A 17,794-nucleotide genomic window follows, 5' to 3' on the forward strand; every position below is an offset into this window, starting at 1 on the left:
CACAGCTTTTTTGCAGTAGTTCATTGCTTTAGACCCAGCCCAAGCCCAACAGTGTCAGTGGTGGTTCAGTGGACAGTACTCTTACCTCTGAGTCAAAGGGTTGTGGATTCAAGATCCCTCCTAGAGATTTGAGCAGACTCTAGGTTGACTCTCTACTGGAGTGCTGTACTGTCGGAGGTACCCCCTTTCAGGTGAGGCATTAAACTGAGGCCTCATCAGGTGGATGTAAAAGATCTATTTCAAAGAAGAGCAGGGGAGTTCTCTCCAGTGCCCTTGGCAGTCTGCTTTTGATTCAAGAATAAATATAAATAAATAATAAGAATAAACAAATATCAGTTTATTATCTCATTGCTGCTTCTTTGAGCTTGCTGTGTGCAAATTTTTATAACTGTGACTGTGCTTCATATCTGGCTGTAAAATGCCCTGAGGTTGTGAAAGGTGTTATATAAATGCAAGCTTTTCACTCCTTTAACCCTTCCTGCGTTATCTTTCTCAGCTTACACCTTCATTGCTAGGTTCTCTCATGCATCTTGAAACATCTCCTCAAAGCCTGGCCTGTTCAACCACAACACAGTCCTTGTGCCTGACTCAGTGAATGTTGGCTGCAGTCCTGTTGGGTGTTCTGGGGGGGGGGGGGGTGGGGTTGAGAAATGCTAACCAAACTAACTCAGTAAATGCCTCTGTGTGATAGGCATTACGTAGGCAGATGAATGACAAAAATGGAACATTTACTGAGAGGGAGGGAGAAAAAGGGGGAGACGGTGGTGTTGTAGTCATATCGCTAGACTAGTGATCCAGAGGCCCAGGCTATGACTCTGGAAACATGGGGCAGAATCTTCGGTTTGGCAAGCGGGGGTGGGGCCCGCTCGCCAAGGCGTAAAATGATGCGCGGTGACATCAGGCGTGTGCGTCCTGACATCACCGCATGTCATTTAGGTTTTCGGTTCGGCGGGCACACACCCAAGTTGGCTAGTAAGGCCACTTAACTATCAATTAACACAATAAACTGAGCTGCCCGTCCAACCTTAAGGTTATCGGGGCAGGCGAAGGGCCCAGGCATTTTTCATGGGACCTCATCCATGGGCGGGATGAGGTTTCATGACGGTTTTTGAAAAATTTTTTAATAAAATTCATAGACCTGTCCCAGCTCATGTGAGAGTTTCACATGAGGGGAGCATGTCCTAAAAAATTTATTTTCCCTTTATTAAGATTTTTTAAACTTAAACTAATCTCCCTGTGCCTCAGGGAGATTTCTGCGCTCTTTCATACACGTGCACAAATGAGCGCACTCCCCAACTCAGGCAACTAACCACCCCCCGCCCCCCCCCACCCCCCGCCCGCATGGGGAGCGCTCAGCGCTTCCAGGCGAGCGTCACGCTGGACGGGCCTTAATTGGCCCCGCCCATGTAAAATGGCAGTGCCCTGCCAGTCACAGGCGGCGATCAACTGCGCGCACACCCGGTCCCACACAACCCTCCCAACGGGGAGAAAACTCCCCCCATGGGTTCAAATCCCACTTTGGCAGCTGGTGGAATTTAAATTCAATTAATTATTAAACCTGGGATTGAGAGCTCGTCTCAGTGATGGTGACCATGAAACTGTCATCAATTATTGTAAAAACCCATTTGGTTCACTATTTACTTGGCCTAACATGCGACTTCAGACAAATAGCAATATCATTGACTCCTAACTGCTTGCTGAAATGGCCTAAAGGCCACTCAGCTCAAAGGCAATTAGGAATGGGTAACAAATGTGGGCCTTGCCAGCAATGCCCACATCTTATGACAGAATTAAAAAAAGATAGAGAAAGACTGAGCCTGAAATAGGCAAATAGCAAGTTACACAAACTACATGTTCATGTAACACCTTTAACAGAGTAAAACTACCCAAAGCGCTTCACAGAAGTGTTATCAAACAAAACGTGATGCAGATTCACACCAGGAGATACTATGACAAGTGAGGATCAGAGAGGTAGGCTTTAAGGAGCATCTTAAAGAGAGAGGTTTAGGGAATGGGTGAAGGACATTGACGATGTTCAACTGGTTAGAAATGGAGGAATGCAGAGATCTCAGGGTGCTTATAAGATTGGAGGAAGTAAGAGATATGGGAAGGGTTAGGCTGTGAAGGAGTTTGAAGATAAGAATAAGAATTGAAATTTGTGGCATTGCTGGACAGGAAGTCAATGTCAAAGAGCACACGGCTGATGGGTGGATGAGAGTTGTTGCTGAGAGTTCCCAGCACTTGCTGCTGCTCCTGGAGTTTGCTGCTTGTACTGTACTGTGTTTCTAGTGAGATGGGAAAGACAACTATGTGAAGAAGTAATTGAAATTTCATTAGAAATGTGACTATAGAAGATCTTCCCATTCTGTTTGCCAAGGTTGCTAACAGCTAGTGAGCTGAGGGAATCTTCTATTCCCCCGAGTGTGAATGAGTGATCATGATATGGAGATAGAGAATGGAGGAAAGACAAACAGAAGGATGGTGACAGAAAGAATTAAGCGTTAGAGAAGCAGAGACACAGTCAGAGGAAGAGATGAACTATGTTTAGTTTTAACTTTCACCTCGAGTGATCCTCTAGAGTGAATTCATATGCACATAGTAAAGTATGTGCGATAAAAAATCATTCAACCTTTGGAAGTTTCTTTTGTGTCTATTTAATTATTATACCTACTCTGCCGATTTCTTTATATTGCTTTCTTACCTACAATAGCCATAAGAACACAAGAAATAGGAGCAGGAGTAGATCACATGGCTCATTGTGCCTGCTCCACCATTTGATATGATCATGGCGGATCAACTCCATTTTCCTGCACACTGCCCATTTCTCTTGATTCCCTGAGAGACCAAAAGCCCATCTATCCCAGCCTTAAATGTATTCAACAATGGAGCATCCACAACCCCCTGGGGTAGAGAATTCTAAAGATGCACAACACTTTGAGTGAAGTAATTTCTCCTCATCTCAGTACTAAATGATCGACCCCTTATCCTGAGACTGTGCTCCTACATTTTAGATTCCCCAACCGGTGGAAACAATCTCTCAGTGTCTACCCTATCAAGCCCCTTCAGAACCTTGTATGATTCAATGAGATCACCTCTCATTCTTCTAAACAAAGAGAATATCAACCCAATTTACTCAGTCTGTCATCATAGGACAGCCCCCTCATCCCAGGGACCAATTTAGTGAACCTTTGCTATACTGCCTCCAATGCAAGTATATCATTCATATCTGACTCCCTGCCAAATCAACGGTTGGATCTAATTTCTTAATGTTAAATCCAGTTCTCAAGCAACAATCTTGTTTTTCAGGTTACCAAAGGGAGTTGACATACCAAAGATCTGATGGTTCCTTCAGCGCTTTTGGAAATTCTGATTCTTCTGGAAGTACTTGGTAAGAAGGTTTTTGGTGGAAAATAACTGAAGGCCCCTCCCATTTGTAACCCTGGCTACAAAGATCTCATTCTCTTGACTGTGGAACCAACCCAACAAGCTGTTGCAAGATTTATAACTATTTTTCTTCAGTTTAATTACTGAAGAACATTGAGGGGATTACTATCAGTAGGGAATACACTAGGAAGGAATGACCAACTCCCATAAATAAATATGAAACACTTTACTTCATTCTAAATAGGAGATTTAATAGAAAGAGAAACTAGCTGCCAGCTATCAATTGAAGCCCACACTTTGGATTATTGGATAGCTGAACTTTCTCTCACGTCTAACTTCCAAGCTCTCTATTTTTGTTACAACATTTTTGTCTTTTGCTCTTTCTCTCTTGCTTTCTCTCCCTGCCTCTTGTTCTCTCACTTTCTCTTGTTTCCTTCTCTTCCTCTCTGGTACTCTTGTTCTCTCACAACCTCTCTTTTGCTCTTTCATTCTCTCTCACTTTCTCTAGTCTTGCTCTTGTTCTTGCTCTCTTGCCTCGCTCTTGATGTCTCATTCTCTGTCACATGTTGATATTACTATGGTTAGTACTTTTCTAAAATATCCCAGTTTTGATCTTCCTAAGCCTCAGATATTCTACTCTCCATCCCCTCAATAGGCACTCTGCTAGAAAAGACAAACTGACTCATAATTCACAAGTAAATACAATAGCTTCTTTTGCTCCTTTTGCAGTCCTTACATAACCTCCCTCTTCCTCGAGTCTTGATAAGGTTGTTCTTTGAATTAATCAGTTGCACCTTTCAAAGAGTTGTAAACATGCAAAATGTGCATTTGGAGGCTTTTGCTCCTCCTTCATTTATGTTGTTTTCCCTCTTCATTTATGACTTTCTTTCTCTCTCTGCCTAAAATTAACTATGCTCTTATAAAACACTCCATGTCTTGAATGAATTAATAAATTATTAGGAGGCTTTTGAAGTGTGGAATGCCTAATACAGTAAATGTATAACCACTTTGTTCCATTGCTCAATGATTTGAAAAAAGGTTAAAGCATTTGTGCAATGGCCCAGTCACAGATAAACATTGCTCATTTTTGACTGAACTAAGCTTTTGGTGGTCAGTAATCTTGCAGGGAAGTAAGCAACATTGGAAAGCTTCCAACATTTCATTTCCACTTTAAAACCGCAGAACAACATCAAAATTATATAGAGCTAACAACCTTTCACAGTCTACTGAGATCTGTTTATTGATATTATTCAGCTCTTAAGTGACTCAAGTTTCAAAAACTGATCTGGGAAAGCAGGGCGTTGCCTTATGTCCAATGTTTTTTCTTGCTGAGTCTCATAAAGCTTCTGACAGCATGTGAGTGCTTGGTTATTCCTAATAATTTATTAATTCATTCAAGACATGGAATGTTTTATAAGAGCATAGTTAATTTTAGGCAGAGAGAGAAAGAAAGTCATAAATGAAGGAAGAGGGAAAACAACATAAATGAAGGAGGAGCAAAAGGAGAGACAGAGAAAAAGCCAGAAGAGAAGAGTGAGAGAGAGAGAGAGAGAAGAAAAAATGAAATGAGGGAAAACAAAGTTAGAAAGTGAAAATGAGGAGACAATAGGTCAGACTTGAAGGAGCAGGAGGGAGCGATAGGAACAAAGAGACAGAGTGAAGAACGAGAAACAGAAGGACAGGCAAAAGTGTAGAAGACAAGGAAGAAAGTCAGAAAGAGGAGAGAGACAGGAATGAAGGATGAGGCACATTTGATGAGAGATAAAGAGGGAGCTGTAAAGGAGAGAGAGAGAGAGAAAGAGAGACAGGAAGGAAGGAAGAGATGGAGAGAGGGAGGGAGGAAAGGGAACGGGAAGAAGGAAAGGAAAAAGAGAGAAAGTGAAGGAGCAGGCCATTTGGTACTTTGAGTCTGCTCTGTCATTTAATAAAATGATGGCTGACCTGATTGTGGACTTTACTCCACTTTCCTGACTGCAACTCCCCTCATAACCCTTGACTCCCTTATAGATAAAAATTCTGTCGCAATCAACCTTGAATATATTCAATAACCTAGCCTCCACTGCTCTCTGGGGAAGAGAATTCCAAAGATTAATGACCCTCTGAGAGAAGAAATTCCTCCTGATCTCCATTTTAAATGAGAGACCCCTTACTTTTAAACTGTGCCCCCTGTTTCTACATTCTCCCACAAGAGTAAACACCCTTCCTGCATCTACCCTGTCAAGGCCCCCTCGGAATCTTATATGTTTCAATAAGATCACCTCTTATTCTTCTAAACTCCGATGAGTTTAGGCCTAACCTGCTCAACCTTTCCACACAAGACAACGCCTTCATCTCAGGAATCAGCCTAGTGAACCTTCTCTGAACTGCCTCCAATGCAAGTATATCTCTCCTTAACTCAGGAGATCAAAACTGCACACAATATTCTCTATGTGTGATCCCACCAATGCTCTGTACTGTTGTAGCAAGACTTCCCTTCATTTATACTCCATCCATCCTTGCAATAAAGGCCAATCACCCAAATTTGATTCCTTATTACTTGCTGTATCTGCATGCTAACATTTTGTGATTCATGTACAGGGGCACCCAGATCCATAAGACCATAAGACCTAGGAGCAGAAATTAGGCCATTCGGCCCATCGAGTCTGCTCCGCCATTCAATCATGGCTGATAAGTTTCTCAACCCTATTCTCCTGCTTTCTCCCCGTAACCTTTGATCCCCTTACCAATCAAGAACCTATCTATCTTGGTCTTTAATACACTCAATGACTTGGCCTCCACAGCCTTCTGTGGCAATGAATTCCATAGATTCACCACTCTCTGGCTAAAGAAGTTTCTCCTCATCTCTGTTCTAAAAGGTCTTCCCTTGACTCTGAGGCTGTGCCCTCGGGTCCTAGTCTCTCCTACTAATGGATACATCTTCCCCACATCCACTCTATCCAGGCCTCTCAGTATTCTGTAAGTTTCAATCAGATCCCCCCTCATCCTTCTAAACTCCATCAAGTATAGATATAGAGTCCTCAAACGTTCCTCATATGTTAAGCCTTTCATTCCTGGGATCATTCTTGTGAATCTCCTCTGGACCCTCTCTAGGGCCAGCACATCCTTCCTGAGATACAGGGCCCAAAATTGCTCACAATATTCTAAATGTGGTCTGACCAGAGTCTTATAAAGCCTCAGTAGCACATCCCTGCTTTTATATTCTAGTCCTTTCGAAATAAATGCCAACATTGCATTTGCCTTCCTAACTACCGACTCAACCTGCAAGTTAACCTTAAAAGAGAATCCTAGACTAAGACTCCCAAGTCCCTTTGCACTCCAGACTTCTGAATTCTCTCCCCATTTAGAAAATAGTCTATGCCTCTATTCTTGCTACCAAAGCGCATGACCTCACACTTCCCCACGTTGTATTCCATCTGCCACTTCTTTGCCCATTCTCCTAACCTATCCAAATCCTTCTGCAGCCTCCCCACCTCCTCAATACTACCTGTCCCTCCACCTATCTTTGTATCATCTGCAAACTTAGCCAGGATGCCCTCAGTTCCTTCATCTAGATCATTAATATATAAAGTGAAATATTGTGGTCCCAACACTGACCCCTGAGGAACTCCACTAGTCACTGGCCGCCATCCTGAGAAGGAGCCCCTTATCCCCACTCTCTGCCTCCTGCCAGACAGTCAATCTTCTATCCATGCTAGTACCTTGCCTCTAACACCATGGGCTCTTATCTTACTCAGCAGCCTCCTGTGCGGCACCTTGTCAAAGGCCTTCTGGAAGTCCAAGTAGATCCACAGCATTCTGCAGTCTTTCTCCATTTAAATAATATTCTGTTTTTCTATTCTTCCTGCCAAAGTGGACAATCTTATATTTTCCACCACTATACCCCAGCTGCCAAACTTTTGCCCACTCACTTAACCTATCCATATCTCTTTGGAGACTCTTTGTATCCTCCTCACAACTTGCTTTCCTACCTATGAAAATATTACCAGAAAATTTGGCTACAACAGTTGGTCCCTTCAACCAAGTCATTAATATAGATAGAAAATAGTTGAGGTCCCAGCACTAATCCCTGCAACACTTCATTAATTACAGTTTGCCAACCTGAAAATGACCCATTTATCCTGACTCTCTGTTTCCTGTTAGTCAATCATCTATCCATGCTAATATGTCACCCTCAACACCATGGACTCTTATCTTCTGTAATAACCTTTTATGTGGCACTTTATTTAATGTCTTTTGGAAATCTAAATACACTACATCTACTGGTTTGCCTTTATCCACCCTCTTTGCTATAGCTGCAAAGAACTCTAATAAATTTTTTAAACACAATTTCCCTTTCACAAAACCATGTTGACTTTGCCTGATTGTATTATGAGTTTCTAAATGTCCTTCTCCTACTTCCTTAATAATGGATTCTAGCATTTCTCCAATGTCAGATATTAGGCTAACTGGCCTATAGTTTCCTACTTTCTGTCTCCCTCCTTTCTTGAATGTTTGCGGATTTCCAATCCACTGGGATCTTTCAAGAATCTAGGACATTTTGGAGTATTACAACCAATACATCCACTTTCCCTGCTGCCATTTCTTTTAAGGCCCTAAGATGCAGACCTTCAGGCCCAAGGGGTTGTCAACCTTTAGTCCCGTTAGTTTTCCTAATACGTGTTTTCCAGTGATAGTGATTGTTTAAAGTTCCACATACCCTTTTGCCTATTGATTTTCTACTATTCTTGGGATGCTTTTTGTGTCTTGTACATGAAAACAAGTACAACATTCTTGTTCAAAGTCTCTGCCATTTGCTTGTTTCCCATTAGAATTCCCAATTCTCACCCTCTAAGGGACCAATGCTAACTTTAGCTACTCCCTTCCTTTATATATACTTGTAGAAGCTTTTGCGGTCTATTTTTATATTTCTTGCTATTTTCACTCATAATCCAATTTTGCCCTCTTTTCTTTTTAGTCATCTTTTGCTCGTTTCTAAAAAATTCCCAATGTTCTGGTCTGCCACTATTCTTCAGAGCATTGTATGACTTTTCTTTCAATTTGATACCATCCTTAACTTCCTTAGTTAATCACAGATAGTGCATCCTTTGCATAGGGTCTTTCTTTCTCAATGCAATATATCTTTGTTGATAGTTATCAATTAGATCCTTAAATCTCTGCCGCTGCTTCCCTACCATCTTACCTTTTAACCCATTTTCCTGGTCCACTTTAGCCAAATGTGTCTTCATACCCTTGCAATTTCCTTTATGAAGTGAAGGAGGAGAGACAAAGATAATTGAAGGAATGGGGAGAGAGAGAGAAGAAAAAAGGAGGAGGAAAGGAATGCCACCAGCTGAAGGCCAGTTAGGGATGGACAATAAAATTAGTTCCCACCATCTTTTCAGGCAGCACATCCCAGATCATAACAACTCGCTGTGTAAAGAGAATCAAAAAACTTCCCCATGTGTCCTCTGGTTCTTTTGCCTTTAATTTTTGTCCTCTGAGTTCTGACCTTTCAGCTATTAGAAACATTTCTACGTTTCCCTTACTAGTGACTATCTTATATTTGTGGCCCCTAATTTTAGACTCTCCCACCAGCAGATTTACCTTTACTTGTTGGACCCCTCCATAATGTTAAAGATCCCTATCATGTCACCTCTCAGCCCTTTCTACCCTAGAGAAAAGAGATCCTGTCTCTTTATTGATAGTTATAATTTCTCAGTTCTGGAATTACTCTTGTAAATCTATTCTGCATTTTCTCCACTACTTCTATATCCCTTTTACGACATGTGGATCAGAACCATAGTCTTAAATGTCAATTGAAATTTTTTTTTTCCCCTGAGAAAGGTTGTCTGCCTTTGTGCTGAGGTGCTTCTTGCAGGCTCAGAGCTTTATCTATATTGACACATCACTGTTGGATGAAACTATTTACTGGATAATGAAACATCAGGATGAAATCGGCGAATTCTCGGAGCCTGGGCGAGTTATCCACTCGGAGCTTCAGGGAGGGCAGAGTGGACCTATATCCCTCACCGCTTACATACTGACAGCTCTTTTGGAGGATCAGAGCTACCTGGTATGTCTGGTGGTCTTTGTAACATTTCCTAAATAAGTTATTATTCCATGAATAGGGGAACACGTTGCTGAAGCTTTTGCCTGTATATTGTGGAATACTTAATGACTTTCTGATTATTGCATGCAGCAAGAATGTCTGGGTCAACCCAGCAATACTATTTGCAAGCTTGACAAAGGGACTGGGGACAGAGTAAAGACCATATTCAACCAATATGCACTTGCAAAACCCAAAACAAAACGCCTGCTGTTAGGTGTAATTAAATGATTGTGCAGTGCTTGCTGAACAATCCTGTGTGTGCTAATAGCTACATTAACAACCATTTGAAATAATCGGTTGAGCTCATAATATGGCTTATTTATGCTTGCTAAAAGCAAAACATATTCCAATACAGGGATTTGCTCTCTGCAAACAAAAAGAATGTGTTCAAGCCTTGAGCCCTTTTTTTTGAATTACCCGGGAGCCTGGAAAGCCAATAGTTCCCCTTTGCTTTGGCCAATCAGAGTCGACTTGCCAACAATCTTTTCTCCTGTAGTATAAATTGTTGTATTCATTTGAAATTTGGCATTCTTGCATTTGTCCTGAATAGTGCAAGATGAAAGACTTCGGCAACATGTTGCTCTTTTCAACAATATTCAACTTCTGTACTACCAAGTAACTGTTTGTATTCCATGCTCAGTGTTAGGTACAATGCTTTGGAACCACTCCATCTCTCCCCCCATCTTGTTCGCTGTCAAAACTTCCCCTCTTAACTGTTTCTTCTATTACCAATCCCTCAATTCTGGCCCCACCAGGAAATTTCAATTTTGGTGGATCAATACAAGAACAGAAAATGCTCAGCAGGTCTAACAGCATCTGTGGAGAGAAAGACAGAGTTAACGTTTTGAGTCTGTATGACTCTTCTTCAGAGCTAGGATCAATTGTGGATCAATATTTATTTTAAAAAACTGGTTGACGTAAACAAGGAAACTTGTACTGGCTCGTCCAGCAATTATTACCTGCTCCTAATTGCCCTTGAGATGGTGAGCTACCTTCTTGAATTGCTGCAGTCCATGTGGTGAAGGCACTCCCACTATAGAAAGTAGGGAGACCCAGAATTTTGAGCCATTGATGATGAGAGGACAGTTCATAAATGTACAAGCCAGGATAATGTGTGAGGAACTTGGAGGTTCTATGTTATTACTGCTTTGACCCTGCTCAATCGTAGGGGGTTACAGGACTGTGAGGTACTGTTGAAGTAAGTGGCCTGGATGAGGTGATGCAGTGCATCCAGTAGAAGGTTTCCAGTGAAGCCATGGTGTGGCAGTGGTTGAGGGAATTGACTTTGAGTGCAATTTGGCTTCCCCCTCATGATACATTGTTGTTGATGGAATAGCCTCTTTGACCTCACTTGTGAAGCCTGGTTGTTTGATGGAAATGCCAACAGTATTGTTGGTGCTCAGCACCAGTTAGAGGAGGAAGCAAGATAACAGGTGGAGACAGAAGGTTTATTGAAAATATTTTCCATTGCTAATCTATTATCTGAGTCTATTCTGTTATCCAACATAATAACGGTTTGACCTTTATGAGCTTGAAGATGTAATTTTTTATATTCATTCATTTGGTATTGGTGTCACTTGAGAAGGTGGTGGTAAGCTGCCTTCTTGACCCCCGGTGATATATTTCCAGGTCAGGATGGTGAGTGGCTTGGAGGGGAACTTGGAGGTGGTGGTGTTCCCATGTGTCGGATACCCTTGTCCTTCTAGATGATAGTGGTCGTGGGTTTGGAAGGCACTGTGTATGGAGCCTTGGTGAGTTCCTACAGTGCATCTTGTAGATGGTGCACACTACTCCACCACTGTGTGTCAGTGGTGGAGTGAATGAATGTTTGTGGATGGGGTGCCAACTAAGTCGGTTGCTTTGTCCTGGATGGTGTCAAGCTTCTTGAGTGTTGTTGGAGCTGCATTCATCTAGGAAAATGTGAAGTATTCTGTCACATTCCTGACTTGTGCATTGTAGATGGTGGACAGGTTTTGGGGAGTCAGGAGGTGAGTTACTCGTCACAGGTTTCCAAACTTCTGAGATGCTCTTGTAGACACAGTTTTTAATGGCTAATCCAGTTCAGTTTCTGGTAAATGGTAACCCCCAGGATGTTGATATGCTATCATTTGTTAAAGCACTTTTCACTCCATCGATAATGTAGCACCATTTCTCTATTTCTTCTTTTCCACTTTGTTTGCCTGGCTTGACAATGCTTTTGAATACTGTTTCTTCCAGCACAAGGTTTTAAGTCAGGTGTCAGACTCTGTAACATATCTCGAAGACAAGCTACAAAATGGAATCAGCAGCAACTACACCCTCTCCCTTGTGACGTATGCTTTAACCTTGGCCAACAGCAGCTTTGCAACACAAGCCCTCGATGAGTTAAATCGAAGAGCCGATGAGAAGGGTAAGGAAGGAAGTCAAGCCATTTTGAAATAACATGTGTATATTTTATCAGTGGGTTGGAGTTGGCTTTGGTCAGACTGGACTTTAGGAATAAAACACTGAACGTATGTTTTGACTGGGGTTGGCAGCTGATTTCCCTGAATGTTAAAGTTGTAGACTCAGCTTGTATTCCCTTGAAGGAGACAATGGACTGCGCCCAGGGTGTATTCCTCTTTTGTATTGAACATGATCTGTTGTGGCTGTAGAGGCCGAAGCGTGACTGGCAATCCCTTCCACAGCTACCACAGATGAATAGCATTGGCCTGAGGTCGCTTAATTTTTTTTACCTTCCAGTGGGTTCTCTTTTCCACCATCTGGTCATTTCTTTTGCACTCTGTTTTTTCCATGCCCTTCCTGGCCACTTGTCTCCAGGCTCTCTGGTCAACAGCAAGGACTGCCCATCTATCGACTCTGATCCCAGTCAACTTGAGGTCTCACCTGCAGACATTCTTATATCACAGGCAAGGGCTAGCCTGTTGGCCTTGTGCCGATAGCAAGTTCGCGAGGGAGCAAGTCTTTGGGGGTACGGCTGTCACCCATTCAGCTTACATTACTCAGCCAATGGAGTCACCATGATTCAAGAAGTACTGGGGTACTTCCATGTTCAGCCCTCTGTCCTGCCAGGAGATGACTAATATTCACTTGGGGCAGCGGAAGTGGAAGCTGTTCAGCTGCTTTTCTTGGCTTGCATAAGTTGTCCGAGCCCTGCTACCGTAAAGGAGGGTGTTGAGGATGCAAGTTAGTATACATGGAGCTTTGTGTTTTTGTTTAGTTTGCTATTGGTCCACCCTCAACTTCTCAAGAGTATAAAAGATTAGGGATGAGGTTTTTAAGCAGTTGATGGAACAGCTACAAATTATTTCCTCTGGTTGGGGAGTCCAGAACAAGGGGGCATAACTTGAAAATTAGAACTAGGTTGTGTCAGGGAGCACTTTTTCACACAAAGGGATATGGAAATCTGGAACTCTCGCCCAAAAAACTGTTGAGGCTAGGGATTAATTGAACATTTCAAAACTGAGATTGGCAATAGTACTGAAGACTTGTGCTCCAGAACTTGCCGCGCCCCTATCCAAGCTGTTCCAGTACAGCTACAACACTATCTGGCTGTGTGGAAAATTGCCCAGGTATGTCCCACACACAAAAAGTACAACAAATCCAACCCAGCCAATTACCGCCTCATCAGTCTACTCTGTATCATCAGTAAAGATATGGAAGGGGTCATCAACAGGACTATCAAGCGGTGCTTGCTTAGCAATAACCTGCTCACTGGCGCTCAGCTTGGGTTCCGCCAGGGCCACTCGGCTCCTGACCTCTTACAGCGTTGGTGTTCAAAAATGGATAAAAGAGCTGAACTCCAGAGATGAGGTGAGAGTAACTGCCCTTGACATCAAGGCAGCATTTGACCAAATGTGGCATCAAGCAGCCCTAGCAAAACTGGAGCCAATGAGAATCGGTGGAAAACTCTCTGCTGGTTGGAGTCATACCCAGCAGAAAGGAAGATGGCTGTGGTTGTTGGAGGTCAGTCAATTCAGCCCCAGTACACCACTGCAGGAGTTCCTCTGGGTAGTGTCCTAGGCCCAACCATTTTCAGCTGCGCCATCAATGACCTTTCCTCCATCATAAGTTCAGAAGCGGGGATGTTCGCTGATGATTGCACAATGTTCAGTACCATTCACAACTCCTCAGTTACTAAAGCAGTCCATGTCCAAATGCAGCAAACCTAGACATTATCCAGGTTTGGGCTGACAAGTGGCAAGTAACATTTGCGCCACAGAAGTACCAGGCAATGACCATCTCTAGCAAGAAAGAATATAGCCATCACCCTTTGACATCAATGACATTACCATCACTGAATCTCCCACTATCAACATCCTGGGGGTTACCATTGACCAGACATTGAACTGGTCTAGGCATACAAATACTGTGGCTACAAGAGCGGGTCAGCGGCTAGGAATCCTGCGGCAAGTAACTCACCTCCTGACTCCCAAAAGCCTGTCCACCATCTACAAGGCACAAGTCAGAAGTGTGATGGAATACTCTTCACTTGCCTGGATGAGTGCAGCTCCCACAACACTCAATACGTTTGACACCACACAGGACACAGCAACTCGCTTGATTTGTACCACATCCACAAACATTCACTCCCTCCCCTGCTAAAGCACAGTAGTAGCATTGTGTAACATCTACAAGATGCACTGTAGGAACTCACCAAGGCTCCTTCGACAGCACCTTCCAAACCCACGACCACTACTATCTAGAAGGACAAGGGCAGCAGACATATGGGAACACCAGCACCTGGAAGTTCCCCTCCAAGCCACTCACCATCCTGACTTGGAAATATATCACTGTTCCTTCACTGTCACTGGGTCAAAATCCTGGAACTCCCTCCCTAACAGCGCTGTGGGTGTACCTACACCACATGGACTGCAGCGGTTCAAGAAGGACGCTCACCACCACCTTCTCAAGGGCAATTAGGAATGGGAAATAAAGGCTGACCCAGCCAGCGACACCCACATCCCCTGAATGAATTTTTTTAAAAAGATAGTTTTTTGTCTTGTAACAGTTACAAGAACAAAGCAGGTAAATGGAGCTCAAGATACAGTTCAGCCATGATCTTGCTGAATGACAGAATAGGCCTGAGGAATTGAACGGTCTTACCTTCCCTTTTCAGTGCTGACTGATTGATGCATTAACCCATGATAATAGAAACTGAAGAGTGCATGGGACCTTTGCAAAGATATGAGGAAAAATACTAGTTAATATACCAAACCCATTTCCCTCTTCACATCCCCCCCCTTTAAAAACCAGTAAATTCACAAAGCTTTTATTTTCTAATTCGAAGAGTTAATGGGTCTTGTGGACAGAGTAGACAAATATATTTTTCATCGTTGTGGTAAAGCATGTAGTCCTTGTTTTATTTCACCCCAAAAATATTTATTTATAACCAGCAAATGCCAAAGGATTGAAACTTCAGCAGCCTTGAAACGGGTGGAAATATTTCAGACATTATTAAGTCTTTCACAAGATGTGCAAGTTGGCAAGACCAGCCCTTTGTTGTCCATCCCCATTGCTATTGATGATGAACTGACTTCCTGAACCGCTGCAGTCCATGTGGGACGTTAATTGCACAATGCTCTTCAACGGGAAGCTTTAGGAATTTGAGCCAGCGATAATGAGTGGATGGCCGATATGTATCCCAGCTGGGATGGTTTGTGATTTGGAGGGGATTTTGAGTTGATGCTGTTCCCATGCACCGGCTGCCTTGTCCTTCTCGGTAGTGGAGGTCATGGGCTTTAGAAGGTGCTGTTGAGGAAGCCCAATGGACCGCTGCAGGGCACCCTATAGACATTACACACTGCAGCCTCACATGCTAATGGTAAGAGGAGTGAATATTTAAGCTGTTGGATGGGGTCCTGATTGGATGAACTGATTTTGTCTTGCTTCTTGAGCTTTTTGAGTGCCCTTGCCTAGTCCCAGCTTCCTCCGCCCCACCGTCAGCAGCTGTACTTCCAGCTGCCTGGTCTCTAAACTCTGTAATTCCCTCCTTAAACCACCCCCCCTCCCTCTTCACCTTTGAATCCCTCCTTATAACTTACCTCAATGGCCAAGCTTTTGGTCACCTGTTTTAACATGGCTCAGTTTCGGACTGTAATCTGATAACGTTCCTAATGAAGAACCTTGGACTATTTCATTAAGTTCAAGACTCTGTATAAATGAAAGTTGTTGTTATTCCAATGGCGCCTATTTGAGGCAAGTGGAGAATATTTCCATAGCACCCTTGATTTTACCAAATCCCAAGGACAAATGTGCATAAGACTCAGGCCATGAGTTTTATGCTCACCCCACCAGTGGGTTCTGAGGTGGTGGGGGGAGTGTGAAATTGCATGGACAGGATTCCCTCCGGATTCCTTCTTGCCCTGACCTAGTCCCGATTTTATGCTGGGGCAGACAGACCCAATTGCCCCAATTAAGGTCCTTAAGCAGCCACTTAATGGCCACTTAAGGACCTTTCCCACCCAACTTTTAGGCTGACGGGCAGATGATGGATGCTCGGGGTTGGGGGTTGGGTGGGGGGGGATCCAGAAATTGAACAAAGTTCGATCTGGGGCAGAAATCTTGGGGCGGTGGGTGGGCACCTCCATCAGAAGCCCCCTCCTGAGTGGGGGCATCCTCCCCTTAGGACTAGGTGACCTCTGGGCACCCCCCCTTCCCCCATCTGACCTATTCCTCCGAGACCCCAATCGTACCCGCCTACAAACTCCAGGACTTCCCCTTACAACCACCGACCCCTGCCTGCCACTTACCCCTCCTCCGGTTCTCGGTGCTTAGTTCCAAGCAGCTAGCCGCAGTGCCCCTTCCAGCCACTGCAGCGCTGTTCTGATTGGCCAGCAGCTCGCCAGGGAGGGACTTCCTCCCAGTGCCAGCGGAAGTCCTGCCTTGTGCCAGTCAACGCTCATTAGAGGTTAGAGCATCGGGGTTGCTGGAGCCAGTGGGATCTCTTCAGATGGCGGGGGCCGGGTCCTGGTATCCTGAAAATTCAGGGCGTAGTGTAAATCAATCATGCTTTATGCAGGGATCTATTCCGCACAGTTACCTCTGTGGAGCTGGTTGGGGTAAGGGAGAACTTCCTTTTAACCAACACACTTCAGAGTGAACGTTCCTCATTGTCCTTCTCTTTTGACGCAGATGGTGTAAAGTTCTGGTCATCTCCCATAAAGAGAGGCTCCACATGGTGGAGCCAGCAGCCTCTTTCGTCAGACATCGAAGTTGCCGCCTATGCACTGTTGTCGCACTTGAGGCAGGGCAGGCTCCTGGAGGGGATCCCCATCATGCAGTGGCTCAGTGAGTGCAGGAACCACCTTGGAGGCTTCTCTTCAACTCAGGTATGCCGCCAATGGTGATCGTCAGTCCAGCGCCTGGCCTGTAGCAGCCTTTGTTCCTGCTTGCTTAATAATGTATGTGCTCATGTGTATGCAATAGAATTGTAGAATTATACTGCACAGATGGAGGCCCTTCAGCCCATTATGCCTGTGCTGGCTCTTTAAAAGAACTATCAAATTAGCCCCACTCTCCCCCTACCCTTTCCCCGAACCCTGCAAATGTTTCCCTTTTCACTATTTATCCAATTCTCTTCTGAAAGTTATTATTGAATCTGCTTCCACCGCCCTTTCAGGCAGTGAGTTCCAGATCACAGCAACTCGCTGAGTGAACACACTCCTCCCCCAGCTGGTTCTTTGGCAATTATCTTAAACCCGTCTCCTCTGTTGACCAACCCTCCTGCAGTTGGAAACTGTCCCTCCTTATTTGCACAGCAAAACCCCTCATTATTTTGAAAACCTCTATAAATCTCTCCTTAACTTTCTCTGCCCTAAGGAGAGCAATCCCAGTTGCTCTCGTCCCCCTGCACAACTGGAGCCCCTCATTGGAGGATAAAGGAAACACGTTCTTATCTGCCGGAGACGCACATTTTTTCAGCCTTGCTCTGCCTGTGTTGCAAATTGCCACATTTTACTAAGTTAGGAGAACAGATCGGGCGTGATTGTAAAGCTCTGCTCCCAGCTTCAGGTTCACCTCTTGTTTTCTTTGCCTGTGTTTAAAATGAATGAATAGAGGGAACCCAGCCCCCCCCGCTATTCGCCATTATCCGGGAATATCTTTGCAGAATGCTGACAGGACTCTCCGATATGTTCCTTTGATTTTAGGACACAGTGGTTGCCCTTCAGGCTTTATCCCAGTTTGCAGCTCAGAGCTTCTCCCCTACAACGAGCCTCACAGTGACGGTCAGTGGACCCGGACTGCCCACCCCAGCCGTCTTCAGCATCACCTCCAAAAATGCGATTGTGCTCCAGACCCGACAGGTACCTCACACTGTGCCACACGCGAGAGTGCCTGCGG

General features: G+C 44.1%; 1 protein-coding gene across 1 annotated transcript in view; it reads left to right on the plus strand.

The window, feature by feature from the left end:
* Positions 1-17,794, plus strand: part of cd109 (CD109 molecule) — a 109,378-nt gene that overhangs the window by 68,267 nt on the left and 23,317 nt on the right. The window contains exons 24-28 of the mRNA XM_041207702.1: positions 3,307-3,388; positions 9,208-9,436; positions 11,690-11,861; positions 16,586-16,782; positions 17,602-17,757. Of these exons, the coding sequence (XP_041063636.1) occupies positions 3,307-3,388; positions 9,208-9,436; positions 11,690-11,861; positions 16,586-16,782; positions 17,602-17,757 (836 nt within the window). The remainder of the gene's footprint in view (positions 1-3,306; positions 3,389-9,207; positions 9,437-11,689; positions 11,862-16,585; positions 16,783-17,601; positions 17,758-17,794) is intronic.

This window comes from Carcharodon carcharias, chromosome 2 (assembly GCF_017639515.1).
Source record: "Carcharodon carcharias isolate sCarCar2 chromosome 2, sCarCar2.pri, whole genome shotgun sequence".
Lineage (NCBI taxonomy): Eukaryota > Metazoa > Chordata > Chondrichthyes > Lamniformes > Lamnidae > Carcharodon > Carcharodon carcharias.